Source organism: Passer domesticus, chromosome 8 (genome assembly GCF_036417665.1).
Source record: "Passer domesticus isolate bPasDom1 chromosome 8, bPasDom1.hap1, whole genome shotgun sequence".
NCBI lineage: Eukaryota > Metazoa > Chordata > Aves > Passeriformes > Passeridae > Passer > Passer domesticus.
This window is the reverse complement of record NC_087481.1, coordinates 42975433-42999541: the sequence shown is the minus strand read 5'-3', so window position 1 is coordinate 42999541 and position 24109 is coordinate 42975433. Positions and strand designations below refer to the sequence as shown.

The window sequence follows — 24109 nt, the reverse complement described above, 5'->3', positions numbered from 1 at the left end:
GGTTTGAACAAAAGGTTTTGGTTTTTTATTTGTGCAGCACATGCTGACAGATGTATTTTTAAGTTTTTCTCAGCACAGAAATATTATCAAATGTATATCAGTATGTTGGTGGAGCTTACCCATCCAGAATTCTTAGAAAATACTTTCAATTACTAGTCTAAATATTGTTACCAGCACCTAATTTACAAATAGTGTAAGAACTCATGCAGTTTTCTTGAGACTTTTTGGTGTACCGTGTTGGTTTTGTGTGCACATACATTGGTTTTAAAATTGCAGAATTGGTGTAAACCCTGCATTTGTGCATAAGATTGTGGAGGTCTTGTGTTCTCCGAGGTTTTTAGCTAAATATTTTTCATCATAAAAAGTTATTTGATTCTAGTTAGCAGAGCTTAATTGAATGAATCCTTGTTCATATTCAAATATGTTATTTTGTCCCAGGAAAAAGGGTACTGTTTAACCTGTCTTATGTATGAATTGTTACGTTCTGTGGTCTGATTTCCCCTTGCTTTCAGATAAAAAAGTCTATTTCTAGTTTGACTTACCATCATAATGGTTTGTAGCTTTCTAGTTCTGGAGTAACTTCAGTAAGTAATTCAAGCTACATCTGCTTTTTATCAGCTTGTCCTTGGTTGTTACAGTCACACTGATGTCTGAGTGCTTTGCCCACCTGCAGTGCTTATAAAGAGTAAGTCCTCAATGCACAGAATTTTGAGGCTTCAGACTCAAAGAAAAAAAATTTCTTTATGATGTTGAATTTGCTGGCATAGCAGGCTGATCTTGTCTTCCAGATACTACACAGAGGCTGTGATTCTTCTGTCTCCTGTTCTTTTAACTGACTCAAAGACAAAGGCCACTCCAACTGTATCATGTGATACTGATGTGAATGTGTCATGTGAGGCATGTGCTTCTGTGCCAACTCAGTGGAGCGTTTTTTGATAAAGAATAGCAAGTTTGTTAGATAGTGTAATTCATTGTAACTTGGTGTACAAAGCAGTGTGAACAAATGGCACTGCTCCTCAGTGGCCATATGCATATGGCAGTTAAGGGATGTGAAATTTGTAGAGCAGGATGTACAGAAGTCTGTCAGCAATGTATGTTGCTAAATGGCTGTTCAGAAATGAGCCACAGACAAAACGAAGTAATGTGTAAAGAGGAATGCAAAGAAGCAGCTGTGGCATTAGGACTTAAGAAGTGTGGAAAGTATAGAATTATGTGCCTGGGGGTACAAGTCAGCCTTTGGAGAAAGCTAGTTTCTGTAGAAAGGTTATTCTGTAATTTCAGACTCTGCTCAGGTAACAGGCAGGGTGTAGAGCTGTATGGACAAGTAGTCTGCTGTGGCAAGAGGTTTCTTGTAATTTTTTACTTATCCTGCATCTTGTTCTCTGTCCTATCTTGGCCAATTGTAGAAACATACAGTCCTGTGAATGTTGTGTGTGAGCTGTGGAGTTTACATGAAAATGTGTGCACACTATGGGGGTTCTAGTTAGATTTGTACTAGTAGGTTATTTTCATTAAGAGAAATTTATGGTAAAAGTATTTTCCAAGATTAGCCCAGAACCGGGTTCTATAACTTGTTAAAATAATAAGTGCTTTGGAGTGATAAACTGAGCTAGATTTTTTACATGCTGTAATTAAGGTTTGGAATAGTTTAGAATTAATTTTCATTAGTGAATTATCCCAATAATGTCACAGTGTCATTTCCATTTTTGTATAGCTGGCAGAAACATTCCACTGCTCAAAATAGTTGGTCAGAACCTTTTCTGTAATTAGCAGTCAAAGAACAAATTCCTAGCACACTGCAATAATTCTAGTAAAGAAAAGAGAGGAACAAGTAGAGAGGTATCTTCACTTCTACCCTTAAATACCCAATTCTGTTAGAGGGCATTGGGCTAGGGACCCTAGCTGGCCACAGTGGTTCTTTGTTGTCACACCCCAGGGTCACTGACTTTCTCTTTGGTATTGTTTGAAACACTAGTCTGCCTGTAGAAGTGTTATAATATGTTCTTTAACTTTTTTTTTTTGTTGCAGTCACTGGGTTCCTCTCATTAGAATCTTGTTTTATTTCCGCTGTATGTATAAGCTGTGTAAATGCACAGGGATGTGTCTCCCTTTGTGCTTCTGTGTGGGGCTGTACTGAAGTATTTCTGTACTGCTGTAGCAAAACTTTTCAAAAATGCATCTTATGTTGTATATCTTATGTTTCTGCAATTTGTATTATTTTCATTCGAATATTAGAACTCTCAAATCAAGTGGATTGTGAACTGTACTGAATCTGCACACAAAGTGACATAAGTTAGTTGGGGTCTGATATCTCTGTTGACTCACTGGAAATGTCTTGTGTCTCCAAAGCTTATTTTTCCTCTGAAGTTTTGCATGTTAGTTTTCTCCTCTGTGTTTGTTTACTGCACTTAAGAAGCAATATTGGAAAAGAAAACAGCTTTCTTCAACCCTACAGTTATATAGTATAAGTTTAATGTTAAATTTATTAATGGGTCGTGTTATATTTACATTCTTACTATCCTGAGCCATTTTAAATCTTGCTGGAATGAAGTATGTTAATAACATACAGGTAGCCTGTGTAAGCCATAATGGTAAACATGGTATTTATTTTTTGACCTAAGACTTTTGAAGTGTATTCTTTCTTGAAATGAAAAGTTTTGGAAAGGCATTTCAACAGACACTTTGAAGTTTATTACTTGGCATTTTGGCATACAGTTCCTTATTACAGAAAAACATATTATTGCCAAATTAGTATTATTTAAGTTATAGTCTCTTTGTTACACTTCAACAAAAATAAGTTCAGAGATACTGAACAGAGATACATAAAAAGATACTATTATGTAGCTAGAATTGTTCTTTTGTACGCTTTTTCTTATCTTCTATTGCTACCAATTTTTTTATTCTTTTTTTTTTTTTTTGAAGTTGACAGTACATCTTAATTTTTTTGTTTTGACTGCCTTACTGGTTTCCTTCTCAGCATAACAACAATGACCATGCAGCTATGTCGGTAAGTAGATGCAAGATGAAGAAAAAGCATGTGAACAGAAAAACTATGAACTGCCTGCAGGCTTATTGCTTCAATTTTTAATCATTTAATAAAAAGACTCTTTCTGTTTTGCTGATAACTTGCTGTGTACCTTGTGTGGATGCATGCAGGGATCAGGTTAATGACTAACATTGGGGTTTCATATACTGGGACAGACAGCAGGAGTCCTAAAAACCTTGCAGAAGGTTGATGGGGTGTGCCTTGCATCCCAAATGAGGTAATTTAGAGACTGAGACCTCTTGAAAGAGAGGTCGAGTATCAAAATACAGCTATGAGACATGCATACAGAATTAGGATAGAGTGATATAGCTGAATAAAGAATCAGTGAAAGTTCCATCGTTCCTCTGTTGCATTTGTCTGGGGCCAAGGGAATGTGTGTACTGGTGTTCTTTATTTGCTTTTTCAGTTTTTTTTAAGAAGCTGATGAATTGCATTTAAGAATTCTCCTATTCCCTGGTTATTTTCATGTTGTAAATTTTTTTCATATGGCGTAAACATTGTCATGATAATGAAAGTGATGAGGTTAATATTACTAAATTATTAAAACCTGGAGAATGAAACTAGCAGTGGGCTCCCAAGTTCTTTGGAGCCTAGAGCACAAATTACCAGTTGAGGTGTAGGGAGGTGGAATATTTAGTCTGTTAAAGAGAAGGCTGAAGAGAGCCAGTGGCAGCCTACAACTTCTTGAAAAACAAATACAAAATTGGTGGAGCCAAACTTCTTGGTTGGACTGACAAATTCAGACATAGCTGTGGTCGCAGGTTGAAGCTTGGGAGGTGGAGATTTGATATTAGAGGGAAGGTGTGCTTAAAGAGAGTAGTGCAGTTTTGAAGGAGATTGCACAAGGAGGCTGCTGAATTCCCATCCTCTGTTACTTTTAAGGGTCCAGAGGAAAAAAGGTCTATGGACCTGAAGTAGTGTTGGCAACAGTGCTCCAGGTAGAAGGTTGGACAAAATGACGATGGTGGTTCATTCCAATCAACACTTCCATCGTCTGAATACTCAGCATGCTGGTGAACTGTCAAGCTAATAGGTGTCACAAGCCCTGTATTTTGTGTAGAAATGTTTCCTGTTAGTTTTGTACAGGTCTCAGGCTGCTGGTTGCTTCACAATCGAGAGCTGGCAGAATTTCGGCAATGTAGAACACAGAAGCTGTGTGGCTTTGGGAAGGCTATAATTGGAAAGTTGTGCAGTTTTTAATGGTTCTGTTTCTGAATTCACAAGAATTTAATCTTTTGGGATTGTGTTTATGTCCCATTTTAAGTTAGCCTTGCCGTTTATAGTGCCATTAGATGATTTGAATCAAAAAGCAAATTAAAGTTTCATTATACAGTCATTGATCTCATGAAAACATAAACTGGATGATCAAATTTGTTGTTAAGGAACCACCCTTTTTTGTTTTATTTTGAAGAGTTGGGGGAAAATATTTCCTTGTATTTCCAGATGAGTTAAATTGACATTTTGTGAGTCTATATGTAAGTGGTTTTAATCTAAGTTTAGAATTAGCCAAATTTTTATTCTAGCTGTGTGCTTTGTCAATACAAAGTTGGAAAAGAGGGGCCATTGAAAAGAGGCACTGCAAATTCCCTTCAGTTAGGTATTTTTAATTGTTTTAGAAGCATTTAGGGCAGAGACTGGAAGTAAAATTGATTCTTAAAAATTCCATTCATGTTTTTAGTATACTTGTATTCTATCAATAGTTCAAAAGCTGGAATTTTTAACCTTGAGTGATAAGATTTGTATGTTTAATTTATTTGCATTTTCAGAAAGAATTTTGTTATTTCATATTGCTAAATTAATTCTTCACCTTAGCATCTTAGATTTAATGGGTAAGTTTTTTATTTTCTTTTTATGCTGAGGATGGCAGTTTGTGTTATTTTATTGTTTCTGTGATTGGCAGCAAAAGCCTAATTTCACAGCTTGCAGTGAGGGTGAAGGGGTGGTGGTTTTCTGCAGCTATATTCAAAAACTGTCAATCAACAGCCTCCACAGGCTACTTAGAGAATGGGTTTTCTTACTGACTTCTTCAACTGCTGCTTCATGCTGTCTTTGATTGGCACAGCCTGGCAGGGAGGATGGATGAATCTGTCACTGGCTGGTTAATTGTGTTGCTGGTCTCAGCCTGACATCAGGTCTTTGACTCCTAAGTGGCTCAATACAAAACAAATTAGCAGATTGTAGTCATATTTCTCATTCTATATGCTTTGACTTTGTTGAATGCAGTCCATAAATCATATTGACTGACACCACAGTGAATGATGAAAGCTGCTTTTGAGACAGCTAGCATGGGCTTTAGAAAGCAGCACCGCGAAGGTGCCGTGGAAGGATGCATATGGCTGACCCTTTGGGAATTTCCTAGGAGCCAAATGTCTCTTTACTACAATTGTTCTTAGGAGAAAAGCTTTTGGGCCCTATAAAAAAGGATTTAATATGTCAGCAGATTCTCTTTACAAGCTCCTTTGAAATATAAGAAGTTTGTCTAAGGGTTTTCTCTTTTTACAAACTTGTATTTCAGCAAAATGTGGAGGCTGGGTGAAAAAACAGTTGCCTTTAACACTGTTAGCAGGTGTTTTTGAGTATAGAATAGGGTCCTTGTTTCCTAAACTTTACACTGATTGAGTGGAAGAATAGGTTTTGTAGATAGGAGCAATTAGCATAGACACAGCAGAGACAATAGTAGTGTCTCCAAATGGGAGGCAACTGGGGCAAATGTGAGAAGCCTGCTGAATCTCTGCATGCTGTTGAATATAGGTATTTAATTGCTAGATAACCATGGCCACCCCACCCCCTTAAATAATAATAGTAATTTTAAAAAGCAAAAAACCCCAAACATCAAGACTGTTTTAAAATTAATTGATATTGGGTCAATCCTGAAAAATAAACGTTACTGCTATGTTCGCAAATCCTTATATTTCCTCTTCAAAATGCTTTATGAAAAATTGGCAAGGAATGTTGGAAATTTAGAAATTAATTTTAAGCTAGATCCTATTTTTCAAACACAAATGTTAATTTTATTGTTTTCTGGGTATCGTACATCCAGTGTAATTTGAACTGGGAAGCACTGAATTTTGAAGAGGATAACAATACAATTCACATTTCTCTTAGTTAAAATTCAGCATTTTGATAAATATGTGTAGCTTTATTTTTTCTCTAAATTTGAGAATATTATGTGATTTTTAGTAAGTATCTACTGTGTATAGTAAACTTGTAGTATTTGTTGATGTGTTATTTGAACAATAAGCCTGTAGTTCACGTTACATAGTTGGAAATACTTTATTTGTTAGGATATTTCCATTTTATGAAACTTCAAAACCAACATTAAATGTACTTGTATTGATAGTTATTTAAAGTCCAAGTGGCTTTAGCTGTGTCATTTCTGTATTGTAACCATTATCTTGTGCTCCAGTACTATTGATATTTGCCAGAATGTAACAATTAACTACACATGCTTGTTAGAAATATAAAATTCTGTCATTTATTTAAGATAACAGAGGAGTACACATTGTTTCCATATGAAATAAACTGAATGTTAAAATTTTTCATGACAACCTATTAATCTGGTTGAACTTTTATTACATTATAGTGGCAGCATAAATAGGACATGGAGCTGATTTGATGGAGCAGTACATTAAACAGAGATGCACTAGTTGTTCCATTAAATCAAAATGACATTTCCATTAAGTATTTCAAATGCACTACACTGTAATTACATGAACTGTGGCCCATTTAGTCCCCTTCTCACCTCTCTTTTTCCTTCCTTTTTGTATATTCTTTTTTTCTTCTTCCCCCCCCCCCCCATTCATATTGATATTGTTCTGCTTGGGGAATAGAGCTGCATGTCTCCCAGTATAATTGCTGTTGGGTTTGGGAGACTTTTAAGCATGCTGTTCTTGTATTGTTTCCTACATTCTTTGTTGTCAGTTCATCTATTTTCCTCAAATATGTTATTTGCTTTTCTGAGATTTTCAATTAAGAAAGTGACATGTCATTTTAGATAAAAAGCTCCTTATAGTTCAAGGTGTCCTAATGCTAGAAAAGAATTAGCAACAGCCATTTAATGTTTCAGTGTGAGTGTGAGGAGGGTTGAAGGCTTTCTATTGTATTTGCAATATTTTAATTTCCTTTTAACAACTAATGGATTTTTAAAGTGTGAAATATTTGGGGCCAAATTTGCTTTCTGTTATGAAAATTTTCTGCACATGAAAATTCAATCATCTTAGCAAGTTGACGTATTAAGGACAAGATCTGGCTCTTTAGATGCTGGAGCAGAACTTTCCAAACTTTTTGGGGCGGTGACCTGTCCATTATAATTGTTCATTATTTATGTGTTTCTGGGAGTCAACAGTGAATGGATCAACCTGATTTTGCAGAAAACAGCTGGGAAACCATTACTTTAGAGAAACAGGTGACATCACTGTGCTGTTTGATAGAAGTAAAATAATAGTGCTGTGTGCTCCAGTAGCTCTATTAGGTTATTATGATTTCTTTTGTGTGAATGTGTTGTTACCTTTGTTTCAGTATCATTGTAACGCACACATCAGTTGAAAAGAGTGGTTTCAGTACATTAAACTAGAGATTCATAGAGTTGCATTTGACACCCAAGATCACTCTGTTTTAAGAGATGGCAGTGCTGTGAATAGATTAATGCCATCTGGTTTGGTATCTGGTCTCAACTGGTTTTCTTAACTTGAAGGTGGAATTTTGTTATCTTTAATTTTTTACGTACTAAATTCTAAATAATTTATTCAGGTTAATATCTGAGTTTGTGTTTTGTTTTTTGATCTCATGTTGGGAAAATTGTCTCAATTACATGTAGATGATGGGGAGAGCAATATTGCCAGCTAGACTGTGATTGGGAAATTATTTCTATTTTGTACAGCAGAGGGCTACATTTCATTTTGTAAGTAGTTGATCATTGACAGCACTGATTTATTAAGCACCTGAGATGATGGATAAGCACGAATTTTTAAAATATTTTAGCAACAAATTTTGAGATGGAATCTGAGCAGTTAAACTACCAACAATTAGCACAAGCTCTTACAAGAAATGCCCCAACCAGTTGCAATCATTCTGGTTTATATAAAATTGGGGGGTTTATTTAATTTGCTATTGTTAAAAATATGCTGCATGTTGATTTTCATTACATTCTTGCTTTCATTCTGTTTGGGTTAAAAATATTTAAATAAATCCACAAAGCTATTCATATGCTTCAGCAACTTTAATTGTCGTTGTTTTGGAAATGTCCTTGTATTCATGAAGACTGTTGGATTGCTGGAAGAAATATCAATAATTGCTTTAACATCTATTTAATCTAGTTCTCTGTTTAATCTAATATAAACAAATCTAATAGGTCCAAGAAATAACAGGAAGTGTGATCTCTCTCCTTCTAATCTAAGTTCTGTATCATTAAGACTTAGGATGTATATTAAAATCAAATCAGATGAGCAGTTCTTTAGTGATGTATCATTTGTTTCTGTTGTAAAACTTGTTGTTTTTCCTACTAGGGAAAAGTGGCCCAGACAGCTTGCATGTCAGCCTGCCAGCATCTTTCAATGTCCCTAATGCAGATGCTACTGGACAGTGAATTAAAACAAATAAGCATGGGAGCAATTCAGCAGTTTAATTTAGATGTGATACAGTGTGAATGTAAGTATATATTCCCATCTGTATTTGTCTTAACATTGAAAAAAGTTATTTAGTGTAAGCTATATAGTATCCTTTTCCATAATCTACTAAAACTTTTTCTTTTATTGAAAGTAATATTACAGTACATCTTCTTGTAAAAGTATTTATAAGTAAAGTATGTTGGCATTCCTGGGAAGTTTTTAAATGAAACTTTTCTTTCAACTAAAATATCTAAATTAAAACATACATTGTTGTTACTTCTAATGGGATCATAATCACTATATCCAATCAAGATTTAGTTTAGTACAAAATTGCCCAAAACTACTACATAAATACTAAGTTTTAATGGTTAAGAAAAAAAGGTCAAATGTCTATGAAATTCTAATGTTTCCTCTGGAGTTCATCTATCATGATACAGATATTTAAATGCGCTGTTATGGAGAGTTTCCTCACTCCCAGAATTGCTACTGAAGGCAGGACTAATTACCTGGTGTTTTGCAAGGAGCTCAGGGTGAGCTGTTAATCTGTAGGAAGGAAGTTCCATGAATAGGTGTTAGGACTGGTTGTAGAGTTGATGGCTGAGATGCAGTGGAAAGGCTCAATAGAGATTTTTTTCAATGTGTATTTTCAGATTCTTCTGCTCTGTTTTTTTTGTTGTTGTTTTTGGGGTTTTTTTGTTTGTTTGGGGGTTTTTTTTGTGTGTGTGTGTTTTGTTTTTGTTGTTTGGTTTGGTTTTTTTTCCCAATGTATCTTTCCTGTTATGTATTTTAAGCATAGATCTCAATGATTTTGGCAGTTATACGAGTCATATCCTGAGGCTTTTAGTTTGGATACATGAAAAAAATTGGTGACTACTCCATTAGAAGACGCCTATGGGAAACTGGAAATTTAATTTCAAGCAATTTGGTTAGCATCACAAAAGGTTCTTGTGGGACAGACTTAGGGGCATTTTTGACATTTTAACCATATACTTGTCTTTCCTTCTCCTACCTTATTTGCTACATTCCAGCTGAACTCAGTAACAGGTAGAGCAGGCATCTTTCTGACAGTCCCTCACTGTCCAGCCTTAAGGGCTTTCAGGGCATGGAACAAACTGGCAGGACTATCAGGGTCAAATTGATAGAGTGTTTGTGATTGTGACATTAAAATTCCATGATTGTACAAGTTAAGCAAACAGATCATGGTTTGACTTTTCTTACTTTTGGTATGCTTGGTGTTGCAGACTTATTAGTGTACTTTTCAGGTAGGTACATAGGAATGTGTTTCTGGATTTGTGTAGTTTCCTAGATGTAAAAAAGATACAAGTTGTTAAAAGAGAAATTATACAGTATTCATAATATTGACATCATAATCATTCATCTTAACAAGCACAATTAATGCAAGCACTGAACCATCATGTGCCTTCTGAACAAATGGTGTAATAGTGAAGAAAAGTTGCCCATTACAGTATTATTCTGTTTCTTATATTTAAAATATCAGCTATGAACAATGCAGTACTTCACTACTCTCTGTAGATGACCAATGCCCTGTTTCACTCTGGGATTTCTAGCAGTACAGGGGATAACATGCATGTTTTGCAGGTGATTTTCACAGTATGAAAATCGCCATATTCACAGCAAAGAAGGGAGAAGTTCCACTGCTTTCAGCTGTCATCTGCTCTTTGGGTTCTTTTCAGACGTTTTTCTTCTCAGGCAAAGGCAGATATGTGCCTTTAGGATGATTAGTATCATCCTAATTTCTATTACCATTCTGTCTACCATCTTTGGTTGATGCACAGCAGAAACTTTAATCAGTGAAGAAATCTTAGTAGAGTTTTATTTAAATGATAACATTTCATTATTTTAATATAAAAAAGTAATATAACTGCAAGATTACTTGGTTTTTCATACGTAGCTGTTATTCTGAGTATATGGCATGGACAGGACATACCAAAACTTTGGCCAAAATAAGAAAGTTTCAGAAAGCTAGTAACTTAAAAACTGAAAAATGCATTCTTTCACCACCATGTAATTTCCAACATGGGCTGTACAAGTTCTAATAGAATGAACTTCATTTCTTCCTACGTGAAAAGCTTTTAAAGCTTGTTAGAAGAAAAACTAGTTTTTCACAGAAACCCTTTGAGTAGTTTAAATGCAATTATGGAAGCTTGTCAGAATAGTGTGTTGCAACAAACCACATTTTGCAGTCTGTGGAATAAAGGAGTGACAGAAGATTTTACTCAGACTGCTTTGCTGATGTCGTTTCATTCATAAGGTCCATCACAGGCACATTCCAGGCCTCACTGTGATGCCTGTGATTTATGTTCTTGCTCATCACCCTCCCCCAGCTTTATTCTTTGATGCTTTGGGATTAATGGATACGACAGTGACATTTCAATTAGTGCTTAGAGTGTGCGAATAATTCACAACTGTTGGGAGTTTTCTACTGTATTGTATTAATGGGTTTGACATTTTACTTACAATGGAGTATAGTCAGATGAATTTTGAACTAAGAATTTAGATGACATGTAGAAAATTATTAATATCTGAAGGCAAACTTTTAAAAATCCTTGCCAATACTGTAGATTTTTTTTCTGATCTTTAATATTATAATTTTATTTTTTCTAATATGAACTGGAGAGATCTAAATAAAATCAGAGCAATGTGATAATTTGTTAGTTTTTTTACTTTTCTATTTAAAAACAATCAACAGTCCAAACAACAGTCCAGCAATCTGTTAAAGTCAGTAAGTGCTCTTCTCAGAAAAACATGTCTTCATTATCTCACTCTTCTTCTGGCACGTTTTTTGTTTCCTTCCAAACGTTCCAAAAAATTTCAGTTTGATTTCAGTTTGTCCTGTTCTAATTAAAGTATTTCTCTACTTCCTCTGCAAATTTTATAAACTAGAGCAGTGTTTTACCCCTGTATTTTGTACCATTCTTTCTCAGTGGTTATTTTCACTAAGATGATTGAGATTCCTGAAGCACTGTTCAGAAAATAGAACATACTAAGTCCCATTGAATAAAATCCAAAGAGTAGTCTTTTGCTTGAATATTACATTTTGCTTCCCCAAGAAAGGAAATGGGTCAGGAAGGGGGTGTTTGCTATTTCTTGAAGATGAAAATCAAATGTGGGTTACTGTATTTCACTTTACAGGAAGAAAGGTGTGCATAATAAAAAATGAACTTTTCAGAGATACCATCCAGATCTACTTAGCTTACATCAGCTTCTTATTAAGGAATTTGAACTTGTCTGAAGTTGTAATTGTTGGAAGAGCTAAATGTTTGGGGTTTGTTTTTTTTTAATGTGTTTTAATATAGATGAATTGTGAGGCAGGATTAGTTAACAGAATGAAATATAGGTGAGTGGGCGTCCTTCTTCACCCACATGTGAAAGGGTGAAAGGGTCTTGCCTATGAGCAAGCAAGGGTTAGTGGAGAGTTAGTGCAAAGCTGGGTACTCTGTGTTTCCCTGATCAGTCCTCTGTATGGCTTCCTGGCAGTCCCTCCTTTCCCCCGCTGTGTGGAGAGCAGCAGCATCCAAGACCAAGTGACTTCCTGACCAAAGTGTTCTCTGCTGAGCACACACAAAAGTGGTCTCCAGGTGGGCATGCCAGAAGCTGAGGAACCCAGAACCTGTATTTCCTTGAAAAGGCACCATATTATTCTCTGGGGGTCCCCTGCTTTTCCTGCCTCCTCTGCCATCTGGGCAGTGAGGTTAACGTCAGTGGCTGGAGCCATCCTTCATCTGCCGCTGGCATGTGGCAGCGCGGCCGCGACAGGAAGCGGCGAGACCTTGCTGGTGCTGGGGGCTGCTGCCTGGCCAGCTGCAGCTCCCTCAGCAAGGCTCCTCCAGGCCTGTTTGAACAGCTGGAGCATCCAACAGGGCTGCAAAGTGGCTCAGGCACTTGAGATAGTCACCTGATTGTCTGCTTTTCCTTTAAAAATACTTCTGTAGCTTTGCTGTCCGCCTGTGAATCAGTGCTGTGAGACTAGAGTTAAACTGTCCTCATTTAGCTTTTGATTCAAAGTCTGGACTCTGGTTTTTCATCCACTGAGCAGCAAAACTATTTGTCAAGAATTAGGTTCTGAATTCCCAGACCAACAGAGAGGCAAAACCAGATGATGTTTAAAAGATGGGATTTTGAGCCAATAAAATTAAGAGACCTGTTAATAAATCTAGAATTCTGTAGAAATTCAGTGCAATTTACAGTTAAAGTTGTCTTAAATTACACTTAGTAGATACAGCCTTTATCTTAATATCTCCATTAATACTTACATATAAAAATGTTAATTCTCATATATCCTGTATACAGAATGTAATTATGAGATCAAAGCAAAATATTCAAAAGAAAATGGACTGAAGTAATCTTTGCAACATTTATATTCATCATTATAATTTATGTGTTACCTCCCAGCCTGTTTTTGTATATTTGTTTCATTTGATCTTATCTTCTTTGTATTTCTAAACTGTCTGTTACAAGGAAGTATGTTGGGATTGTACATACTGGGGACCCACATTGTTTTTGTTCTAAATACACAGCATCAGCAAAGCAGAGGAAGAGAAGATGTTAACAAAAACCTTGTGAATACCAGATTCATATAATGTATATTTTCAACTAATTTTTCCCAAATATTTGAGTTCTTGATTCAAACTGCCAAACAGCCAGTTGTTTGCCCCGAAGAGTGACAGTTTAATAGTGATCTTTGCATTTCATTCTCCTATATTATAAAATTCCAGAATGCTTTTATGCACATTAAGCCAAACAACCAACCAGCCCCCTACCCCTGCAAATCCTTTTTAAGCCTAGAATGATTGTAGGGGGTGAATATTTTAAAAGATGTATATATGACAGTGTTTCATTACTATCTAGAAAAGGGCCCTTAGGACAAAGACATTAAGAATGTTAATCCTGTTCTTATATCTTCCTAATATGCTGTGCAGTAGAAAATATTTAATTAGCTTTGTAAAACTGTTAGCAAAAGTTAAAAGCCCTGCACTGAGGGTGGAGGGGGAGCTGTCTGACTGTTACCATAAGTAGATTATCTTTTTGCCCTCTGAACTCATGAAATTATAATAATGAAACAAATTCTATTGTAGTCACCTGTCAGAGTGTTCCAAATGTGAGAATAAATGCTTGTGCTATAATGAGCGTCCCTAATGTTGTAAATGCATTCATAGTATGAAATTGTAATTTAAGAGAACAAAGCTTGTACAACAGTTAGGTTTGGTACATTATGTACTTATTGTTCTACAGCTGCAATGCTAGTAGGTGTTACGTAGAAAAACAAAATTATTCTGTGTTATTTAATGCATTGGCATAAATTCCAAACTCTCTTAGCCTGATGAGCACACAAAAGATGCAAATATTTGCCCTGTGGCATGTAAGAGTGTTCTGCTGTAGGAAGATATCTCCCAAAGTATAAAGCGCCAAAAGCTAGCTGAAAAGACTTTCTGAAGGTCACAATTTTCACTTATATTTACTTCTCAGTTCTGTAACCCTTTTTTTGCCGTTGATCTTCTTTCTCCCAGTGCTAGCTATAATTACGGAGTGGCTGGAAGAGCTGAGATTCTGGTGGGGGAAGCTGGTGGCAGCGTACTGTGTGTGAATAGAGAATTAGGATCAGTTCAGATGATCTGGTGGGCCTTACCTTTCTGGTTTAAGGGGTGTAGAAAAGCCCCCTTCTGACCATCATGCATTTCCTCCCTATTAATGTGCTGCCGTAGCTCACAACTCATGTATCTCTTCTCATCTGTTTGCTGTGCAGCTTTGCGTAGGATTCCCTGCTGGAGTGTGGTGTTCCATTTTAAACTCTGGGTTTGGCTGACCTCAGAGCCCAGCTTTGCTGTCCTTAAGAAAGGGTGTTCCTAGTGGCCATGAAATATCTGCAGAGGACAGCCATGCAGACACAAAGCCTAGGTAGTTCAGTAGGGTGCCTTTGTAATTCTGCAAGTTGGTGATTGTACAAGCTGTTTTGTCTTTGCTGATTTAAAGGGTTTATTATGAGAAAACTCTCCCTATAAAATACTGTGTGTAAGGTTTGTTTTTTCTACTGTTCTTTAGCTTTCTTTTTTTTTTAAGGCATGTTTGTCATCAATTAAAATTCCATGAAAATGCCTCTAGAAAGTTGGTGTTACTTACAAAGTAGGAAGACCAGACAATTTAAAATTCACACTTGAATGCAGTAATCAGTGAGCATTTGCCAATGTTACCAGTATTTGTCTGTGACATTACAGTGGTCTCCCTAAGGCATTTGATTGTTATTTTTTATTTCTTTAGTTGATAAAGTTGTATTGCAGTTGAATTCATTCTCCTATTACATGACTCTCATAAACTAACTTTTGCACTAGTGTAATACAAGTAATAAATTCTGCTTCTACTGGTAAAGCTGCTACTCTAATACCAGATCCATCTATTACTTAGCTATTTTTAAGTATTCTGAGATGGTCCTAGTAGTTTCTTGTACCATTTAAGTAAGAGTCTTTATATAAAATTGTGTTCCATATAGTCATTTTTAGACTTGTGAAATAGTCTATCTGAATTCATTAGTCTGCTTTAGGTTGGAACCATACATTCAGAAGTAAATATTCAAGGCCATTATTTTACCATCATGTTAGCTCAGATAGCAGTGGTTTTCTGGGTTTTACCTCCAACATAATCCATGTTTTCTAGCTAACCATTTAAATATATACATAAAGGATTTCATATGACTTATAAATATTAGTATTAAGAGCAGTGGAGTTTAGCACTGGGTCTGTAAATTGAATACATACGTTTTGTTTCCTCTACCATTGAATTACCTGTTTCTCAAACTTGGGAAAAAATATTACCTTTCACTGCATTGGATGATGCTTCTCTAAAGCTGTTGCAGTAGTATCTACTTTGTTTTGTTGAGCGTTCTACCTGAAGGGCATAAGAAAAATACTCTCAAGTTCTTTTGAAATCAGATATCTAACCTGAGTGAGGATGTGAGGCAGTGCTTGTTTGTCTTTGTTATTAACCTGTGACTGGGATAATAACTACAAAAAGTCTATTCATTTTTAAGTTTAACAACTATTGAACTTTTCCTGATTTATAAAAGTAGTTGACTTTCTTTCACTTACTGTGTTGCCGTTTTTATTATTATGAATATGCCAATTTTGACAGCCAGTTTTGGGTTCAAAATGAGCAGAAGTTCATTGCTGCATATGCAGGCTAAAAGGCAGGAGCAGACATTTCAGTTCTGCACTGACCATGGCATCTAGGGCTTTCTACCTGTTTTCTACGCATGAAACCAACTCCCACCTTAGTGTTTGTCCTTTAATGATGTTTGGCTGGAGGTGAAGGCTTGCTGTAACAGAGGCGGATGTCTGAAAATACATTGACAGCCATGGAATTGGTATTATTTTCAAATTCTTCAGTAATCATGCCCCTCAGGCTAAAAAATATCTTTGTTTCTATGGTCTTAGCATTACTACTGTGTTAGAATTTTAAACAAAATTTCTAAGAATACTCCTAAAAGTATTATTCTTTAGGATTATTGGAAAAACTGTTGAAAGGTTGTTTGTTGGTTTGTTTGGTTTTAATCACTGTGAGTTATTAAACTATTCCTGTGAAACTATGCTACCTAGCATTTATATTGCAGAGCTTGATTTTTCTGTTAGATTAAAAAAAAATAAATCTACATGTAATATTTAACCTTTTTTTTGCAGTGTTTGCTAGTTCTGAGCCTGTGCCAGGATTCCAGGGAGACACCCTGCAGTTAGCTTTCATCGACCTCAGACAAGTAAGACACTAGTTGGTGTTTTTTATCCTTCTAATTTCCCCTTCTGACCAATGCTGAAGTTATTAAGTTCAAGAACCTTTCATGGTTTTGCATTCCCATGTAATTAGTTGTGAAAAGCAGTTATTTGAAGTGTTGTTAGTGGCTCTATTCCCTGTAATTTAGTATAAAACTGTTTCTCCAGTGTGTGGTTAGGGGGCACTGTGCTACTGGTAGTACTGTTACAGGAATATTGGATTGAATTTTGGTCCTGACAATTTTGTGAAGATCCTGTGATGCCTTTTTGCAAGAGTGTACATGTCATCCTGGTGTGTGCTGGTCTGATTCCATTCTGAGCATTTGCTCCTGTCTGCAAAACTACTGTCTGGATAGGAGAATCAGGCATTGTATTATTTTCCTGAAATACTTTGTATTACTTTCCTGAATTTGTTACATAGAATTCTTCTAAACTGTTGAAAAGCAGCTTTATTCCAACTGGATGATCTTTATTCTACATTAAATTTAATTTAATTGGTGTAATATTGGAAGCACTTTTCCACAGATCTTGCCAAAAGGAAAGTTTTCCCAGACTAAAATCTGCCAAAATCTTTGTAAATTTGGACATTATAACCACCATAAGAAAGGATCTTCAAAACCTTTTCATGCTTGAAGTTAGTTTTTACAAAGGATTTATTATTTCACAAAATTGTAAGTGTAAGTATCATTTAAATAGTGAAATGAATAATTTACTGCACGTGGAGGATCTTTACCCTTCTGGAGATGTTGGTGATATTTTTCAGTGCCATTATGAGTCTATCAAAGTAATTAAAAAATAAGAGAAAATAGAAAGAATTATATACTAAAATTATCTATATAATAAGAATATTTTTGCTTTTAATAATTTAATACGTTTTTCACAACAAAATTATTAAAGGGCATTTCAGAAGGGAAGATTCTTGTGGCAAAAGTATTCAGATTTCTTCATTAAAGTGTCTTTTTGAATGAAAAAGTTAAAAGGGTTCTCTGTTACGTTCTCACAATAATATAGTAATGAACAATATCTACAGTGGGATAAGTGTGTACTATGTGAGAAGGATACAGGATTATGGCTACAAGGCTTGTTCATGCCACAAGTCATGCCTTCACTAGCAGCCTTCCTCTTTTGGATTATTTTTTTACTCTCTTTTTATTGTCAGTGTTAAAAGAGACTAAACATCTTCCAGTTTGTACTTAGATAATTTCATTTGAAGGGAAAGGATGTTGAGATTTTGGCATAATTTCTGTCATCCACCTAAGTGGAGTCCTTGCAGAACCCACGTTTCTTTCAAGGGAAAACATGATTTCCATATATGCAAGAGGGCAGGGTGTGCTGCAGGAAATAAAGATTTTCGTATCATTTAAGCACTAACTGAGGAGTACATCACTTAAATAGGTATTATGTTGTTTATGATAGCTCGTGATTTATGTAAGCAATCATATTTAGAATTCTCTCAATCCTCTTCTACAGAGGATGCTCTGTAGGTCATGTGAATTTGATTGACTTAATATACTTTATAAACAGGAGAAGTTCGAGCAACTCACTATTGGGTTGTAACTGGAGCTTGCAGATGTAGAACAGTTCTAGCATATTTGGGTTGATTTTTACTATATTTTTGTGTGCATCACCAAAAGGGATTTCAAGCACACATCAAAAACTTCTACCATTTAGTAAGGATTTTCAGTGCTTTCCCTCTTCTCCTTATTTGTGATGCATTTCTGTCTTAATAGGGTAGATGACAGTTCTTTTCAAGAATACTTAGAAAGGCAACAGAGCCTTTTTCAGAGGGTTCTTATGAAAGGTCATGCTTCTGTTTTTTAGTTTGAATTTGATACTTCTTCATGAATTGCAGGATATGAAAGATAAGGAAGTAGGTCCAGTGGTCAGGTTTTACCTGCCCACCCGGACTGTGCCCTGAGGTCAAACTCCTGATATTGGCTGTTTGGTACAGAGGAGCTGATGACAGGTAGGGGCTGATACAAGGGGGAAAGCTTGAACCGTATCAAAGCTAAAAGGCAGGAGATTTGGGACTTAGTGAGAGACTGTAGCTAAAAGATGGATCAGCAGGATTGCCCTCTTCTTAAAGAGCAGCTGACCTGCAAGGGAAAAGACTTTATCGTCCTGCCAATCACATGGTTGCTAATGGAAGCCAGTTATCTCAACAACAGCTCCTCACTCTGTGCTGTACTAGTGCACTGTGTAAGGGTAATGAGGATTGGGCAGTAGGATATTGTAGCACATTTTACTAACGAAGTAAAGTCACTGGCAGGGAGCCAGCTTGGAAAACAGAGAGAGGAGCTACACTTGAATGATTACCATGTAGGGAGGAGCAGCTTTGAGAAGAATTGCCATAGGTATTTTCAACCTAACAGTTCTTGATCCTCTGTCTTTCTCTGAAGACAATGTGTAGGCAGCATGTTGCATCCAGCACGCCCACTTTCCTTCTTCTTTCCACAGACATAGGACAGCAAACAGAAACAGCTGGCACAAGAAAGAGTTGTGTCTAAGAAGACAAGAGTAGTTAGTAGCAGGAAGCTCTAAGAGGACAGAAATCACAAAGGAGCAAGCACCAATGTCCTGTTTGAGCCACCTCTGTCTCTTTATACTGTCCTCCTCTTAGGCTTTTGCCATACTTACCATGCTCTTTAAAGGTCTCTGTAATCTGAAGAAACCCTAGTCAATAAAGATTGTTGTGCTATTTTCATCACCACAGTATCTCAGCATCTTACACGAGTGACTTGGTGGGGTTAGCTGATCCCACTTGATTGTCTAGAAAGAAACTAGCAGTTCCAGCTAGTTTAGCAGGTAGAAAATTGAGGCAGATTCATGGATCTGTGCAGCTGCAGTAATTGTGTCATGCCTTATGCCACTTGTCTTAGCATATGACCTGAGGTCACACCTACGTGCACCCTTTGACCCCACTTAAAGCCATTGAGGGGCCATCTCAGCAAGGCAATTATCAAAGTGGCATGTGCTGCTTTACAGAGACTGGTCTCTGGCATCGTGTGGAGATGACCCAGCTCTCCTGCAACTTGCACTGCTCTCTGACAATCATTTCTTGCTACTGTCTTTACAGGGAACCTGGGTAAATAGTGCCATTTATTCCCCAAAGTGAGGGGGAATAAACTTTAAGGATTTTGCTACCAATTCAGATCCTGGGTCAATTGGAATTAACCTTCTAAAGTAAACAAGTCTTCCTTTGTCTTACTTGAATCGTCTCTGAGGAGGAAGCACAGCCTCTGACATGAATTAGTTTTTTCCTCGTTATGATCTGTTCTTTAGTGCCTAAAGACTAGGGTTACAGTTCTGGAATGTGAGGCAGTTTCTTGTAAGTCTTGTACACTTAATACTGTGAGGAAAAGACATTAATATTATAATTTGGATGTTATTCTTTGGAGAGCCAGTGTAGTATATAGTGGACAAGAACAATAACCTTGTGGTAGACTGAGAGTTCAGCAGTTGCTGTCCTAGGCCAAATGTCCTGATTCTCAACCAAGAGGGTGCTAACAAATACCTATTCTTGAAATCAAATTATTTCCTGCAGAGATATAACTAAGCTGCCAACATAGCTTGACTTTGTTTCATTTTTGACTTGACAGGTTATTCCTGATGCTTCTGTCCACCATCAGCACTGCTTAGGGCTTCTTCCTCTTCTGTCTCATCTCAAACAAGCACTCATCTAGCTTGATGATTTGTGGAATTTCCTTGTTTTGCTGGATTGAGGAGAACTGTGTCTTATCTGTGCTCTTTTGGCTCTTAAGTACATGTTGTTAACACCTTCCAGCTGCTGTCAGTGTTGGTCTTGCATCGGGCAGCAGTCTCAAGTAAAAATAATCATATGCTGTTGGTAACTGCAAAGTTAAACAGCCACAGTAGCACTATTTCCACCCACGTGGCAAACGGAGTTTACAGTCTGATAGTGGTGTCCTTCAGTTGGAAGACCAAGGGCTGTGATCAACAATGTCCATAAGCTCTGCTTAAGCATGGAGGGGGGGGAATTTTAGAAGATTTTCAGCAGTTTCTATTTGTATTTTCTCGATGTTAGAGATAAATTGGAAACAAACTCATGACACAATCAAAATGATTCATACAGAGAGTAATTTATAATAGAAACATTGGAAGATACGTTTTTGTCAGACTTTGTTTATGATGTGTGTGCATAAGCATCTGTCACTTCTATGAACTGAAGTTATTGGTAGTACACAACATGTATTCCATCTGCAAATCGACACCTGATATTTAGAAGTATAATACATTTTATTCTAATTCCGAATAATTGGTAGTTTATTTGGTTGCTTGTCCATTCATACTGGAATGTGTTCTCTGGTGAGAAATATTGCTAACCTTATGAACTGTAGTGTTCTATGCAAAAAATGTAATGTAAATTTATTTGAAAGAGGAAATTGTTACTACTACTTAATATAGCCCTCCTCTTTCTTCCCATTCATAAACTCAGAAGTAACTCCTTGTAGGTAGGAACTGTGTAACAGACCACTGAGCTTCAATCCCAGGCACAGGATTTTCTGACACTAAAAGCAGGGTGACAGTTCAGTCTTCCCTCCCCACTGTTATGTTTCCAGTGTTTAATTTGAATTAATTTCCTGTGGCAGTAACTACGTTTCAGCTCTGGCTTGTCTCCGATTCCCAAACATGCAGCCTGCCAAAGCTCTTGCCATCTGTGTTCCCTGTGGAGAATGCTCTTGAGCCCTTCAGTAGACTTCAGAGAATAAGTTGCAGCCTGTTGCCAAACCTGTTGACCATAACTCTTGGAGGCTGAGGGCTCTAAAGGTGTGTTCTGGTTTCCTTTACAATCTGCCAGCCCACAGAGTGCCTAGGCTTTGAAATCACTGGGGTACACCCACCCTGACCTCTGTCCCAAGAAAGAGTCTTGAACTGAAAAAACATAAGGAGTTTTCAAGAGGGAGAGATCCCCAACAGTACGTTTAGGAGTAAGTCTTAAAAGCCTCAGAGTTTGAAGATAAAAGTAAGACTTTTTTTGTAAGGCAACAGTTGGAAAGTAGTATAGAACATTTCATCTTTTGCTTCCTGAGGGAAATGGTTGCTGAGACTTTCATCTTCACAGAGGCTCTTTCACAATGCTTACTGAACCCTTTCCCCCTGTTATGCACACCCCAGCTTCTCTGAACAAGCAGAGGAGCATGTTACATCTGTAACATGAAGCCCAGCCTCAGGGTGCTATGTAATGGGATTTGTGCTTCTCCAGTTTTCAGTGCAATGCTGCTTATTTAGCTAAAGGAAGGAGCTCAGGTTTCAGACAGCAACAAACCAGGGCTTGCATCTCCCTGGATTTCAGAGCAGGGAGATGAGCAGATCGTCACTTCACTGGAGGAGGAAGGCAATTCTTCCTGGACTTTCCCTTCTCCATAAATTGACTTGGCACTAAGGCAGGAGGGCTCGAGGCACATTGTGAGAAGAGCAAGAACAGGTTCAATATCTCATGTATTTGCATCATACAGTGGTAGCATGCATATGCATCTCTGGGTTTAAGTGACACAGTTACTTGAGTATGACTGCAAGCAAAATGTGCATTACCTGGCTTGCAGGAAAGACACAATATTTCTACAGAGTACTATATTCTTCCAAGTGAACAGGAATTCTTCACACAAGTGTGACAACTTGTTTGTGAGTACTTATATTCCCCCATGGAATATCTTACTTTTGATTTCTCCTTCTCAGCTATGTTCTGCAAAGCCTGTAGTTAATCACAGTGGGCTCAGATCACAAGCTGTGTGTATAGATATTTGTGAGGAAGATCTCAATCAGTGCTCTGTACACAGAAGCAAGCTGGCTCATCACTGGGATGGGATTTATACCTGCCAGCTGGTAAGAATTAGGAAGCTTGGGAAACAAATGCACAGAAATTAGCAACAGGGGGTCAAAAACAAGCATGGCTTTGGATTCACTATCTTGATAAGGATTTGCAGAATCAAAGCAGAATGGCAAGTCAGTAATTTCCTGGTAGTAAGTATTCCTACCCTGTAAGTGCCAGAAACTAAAAGCACACATGCTGGGTATTAGGTGCCTGTGTATTCTTTGGGACACTAAATCACTTATCAAATTCAGTGCAAGGCAGATTATATCCAGTTCATGTAAATGCCCCTTTTCCAGCAGAGAAGTGTAAACAACATGGTGATCATGTACCAGGTTTTTGCTCTAGATCATGGTGTACTAATAGTGAGGGGCCATACTTGAAAACAGGTTTGAAAACCTCAGTGTACAAATGCTGTCCCTTCACTAGCTCTATCAGTACCTCACTTAACAAAAATTATATACATATGGCTATTTAACTACAAGATACCCCATTCCATATATGCCATAAACCTTAGTAGTTTCTCCAAAGGAAAATATACTATATTGTGCTCAAAAGGCTGTGAGCTGTAAAGGTGTGATGCATAAACAGAATGTCATCTCTTCATTAACAGTAAGGAATGGCATAGGTACCTAAATCAGGAAAGTTATAAAAAATAAGAAAATTCCTTATTGTTTCTTTAAGCTAATTAATTTAAGGGTTACAATTTTTTTGAGTTCTCCTCTTAATTAACAAGATACACACAAGAACTAAATGAGCTGACAAGAAATCTGTACTATATGTTTAGAAACTACACAGAATTTGGAAAGCAATGATTTGGGTTCATTTGGAGATCTGCAGATACCAGTCTTTGAATAAGAACATAAGCCTCACTTAGAGCATTTTATTTTTGTTGTTAGGTGAATTTATAATTTTGGGAACTGAGGCAGGAAGTCACATTTATTGATCTTGTTTGTGCGGGTGAAACACTTGACTTAAAACTGTGCAGAGCAGTTTCATCTTCTAAATGGTACCGTCATGGAAATCGCTAAAAGTTTCACTGGAGAGGCTGATCAAAGAAGATATGAAGGAAAAAAAAAAAGAAAAGAAAAAGTTGGCAAAAGCTGCTGTCAAGACTATTTAGATGGACATATCTGAATCCCTGTCTGAATACTACCAACTGTCACATTTAATCAGCTTTAAGCTCTCTTCTTGGTCATCATTACTTTTGCAAGACACAGTTTAGAAATAGTTAATCAATTAATTCAAAACCTACAGAGCTGTTGTTATGAAAACTTCATATATCTGGAAAACCTTTCCATTCAAGAAAGCTCATCCCATCATTACAGAGGAAATCCCTATAAGACTGGGATGTAAAGGGAACTAAATTTTATCCTTGGTAGTTGACATGAAATTCCCAGAATACTCTGCATGTAATGTTAGAACCCAAAGGCTTCTCTTTCTTTGGGCATGACACTTAATTTCTTTAATAACTGGCATGCTGTGGAACACTTTGTGAAGCAGCCATTTCCAATGACATTATGAGAGAAGGCACTACATGAACTTTATCTGGAGAGGGTTTTATTCTTTTGCAGAAGGATCTGTTGGTAGGAAGGTTTCAGAAGGTTCACTTCCAGATAATTTCTTAATTAACAAATATCTTCCTTCAGTTAGAAGCTGATTTGTGTGCCTGTTATATTTGTAAAATCCTACTTACCCTTCGAATCACTGATATGTATTCTATTCAGTGAAAGTTATTCAATGAAATGAAGATTCTCTTCAGTTATTCTTCTGCTAGCAGTTTTGCTCCCATCCAGTCCTTGCCTTTGCCATGTAAGAAATTCCGTATGTGCAAGGAAGAAAGATTTGGGTG

General features: G+C 36.8%; 1 protein-coding gene across 8 annotated transcripts in view; it reads left to right on the top strand.

Moving 5' to 3' along the window:
- EXOC6 (exocyst complex component 6) overlaps nt 1-24109 on the top strand; it is an 87218-nt gene that overhangs the window by 46427 nt on the left and 16682 nt on the right. For 3 of the 8 annotated variants that reach the window (XM_064430887.1, XM_064430886.1, XM_064430889.1), the window contains exons 19-21: nt 2978-3007; nt 8551-8692; nt 16341-16414. In XM_064430887.1, coding sequence (XP_064286957.1) covers nt 2978-3007; nt 8551-8692; nt 16341-16414 — 246 coding nt within the window. Of the gene's footprint in view, nt 1-618; nt 2891-2922; nt 3008-8550; nt 8693-16340; nt 16415-24109 lie in introns of those variants that run through there. The other 5 variants (XM_064430888.1, XM_064430890.1, XM_064430891.1 and 2 more) reach the window with 3 other exon arrangements.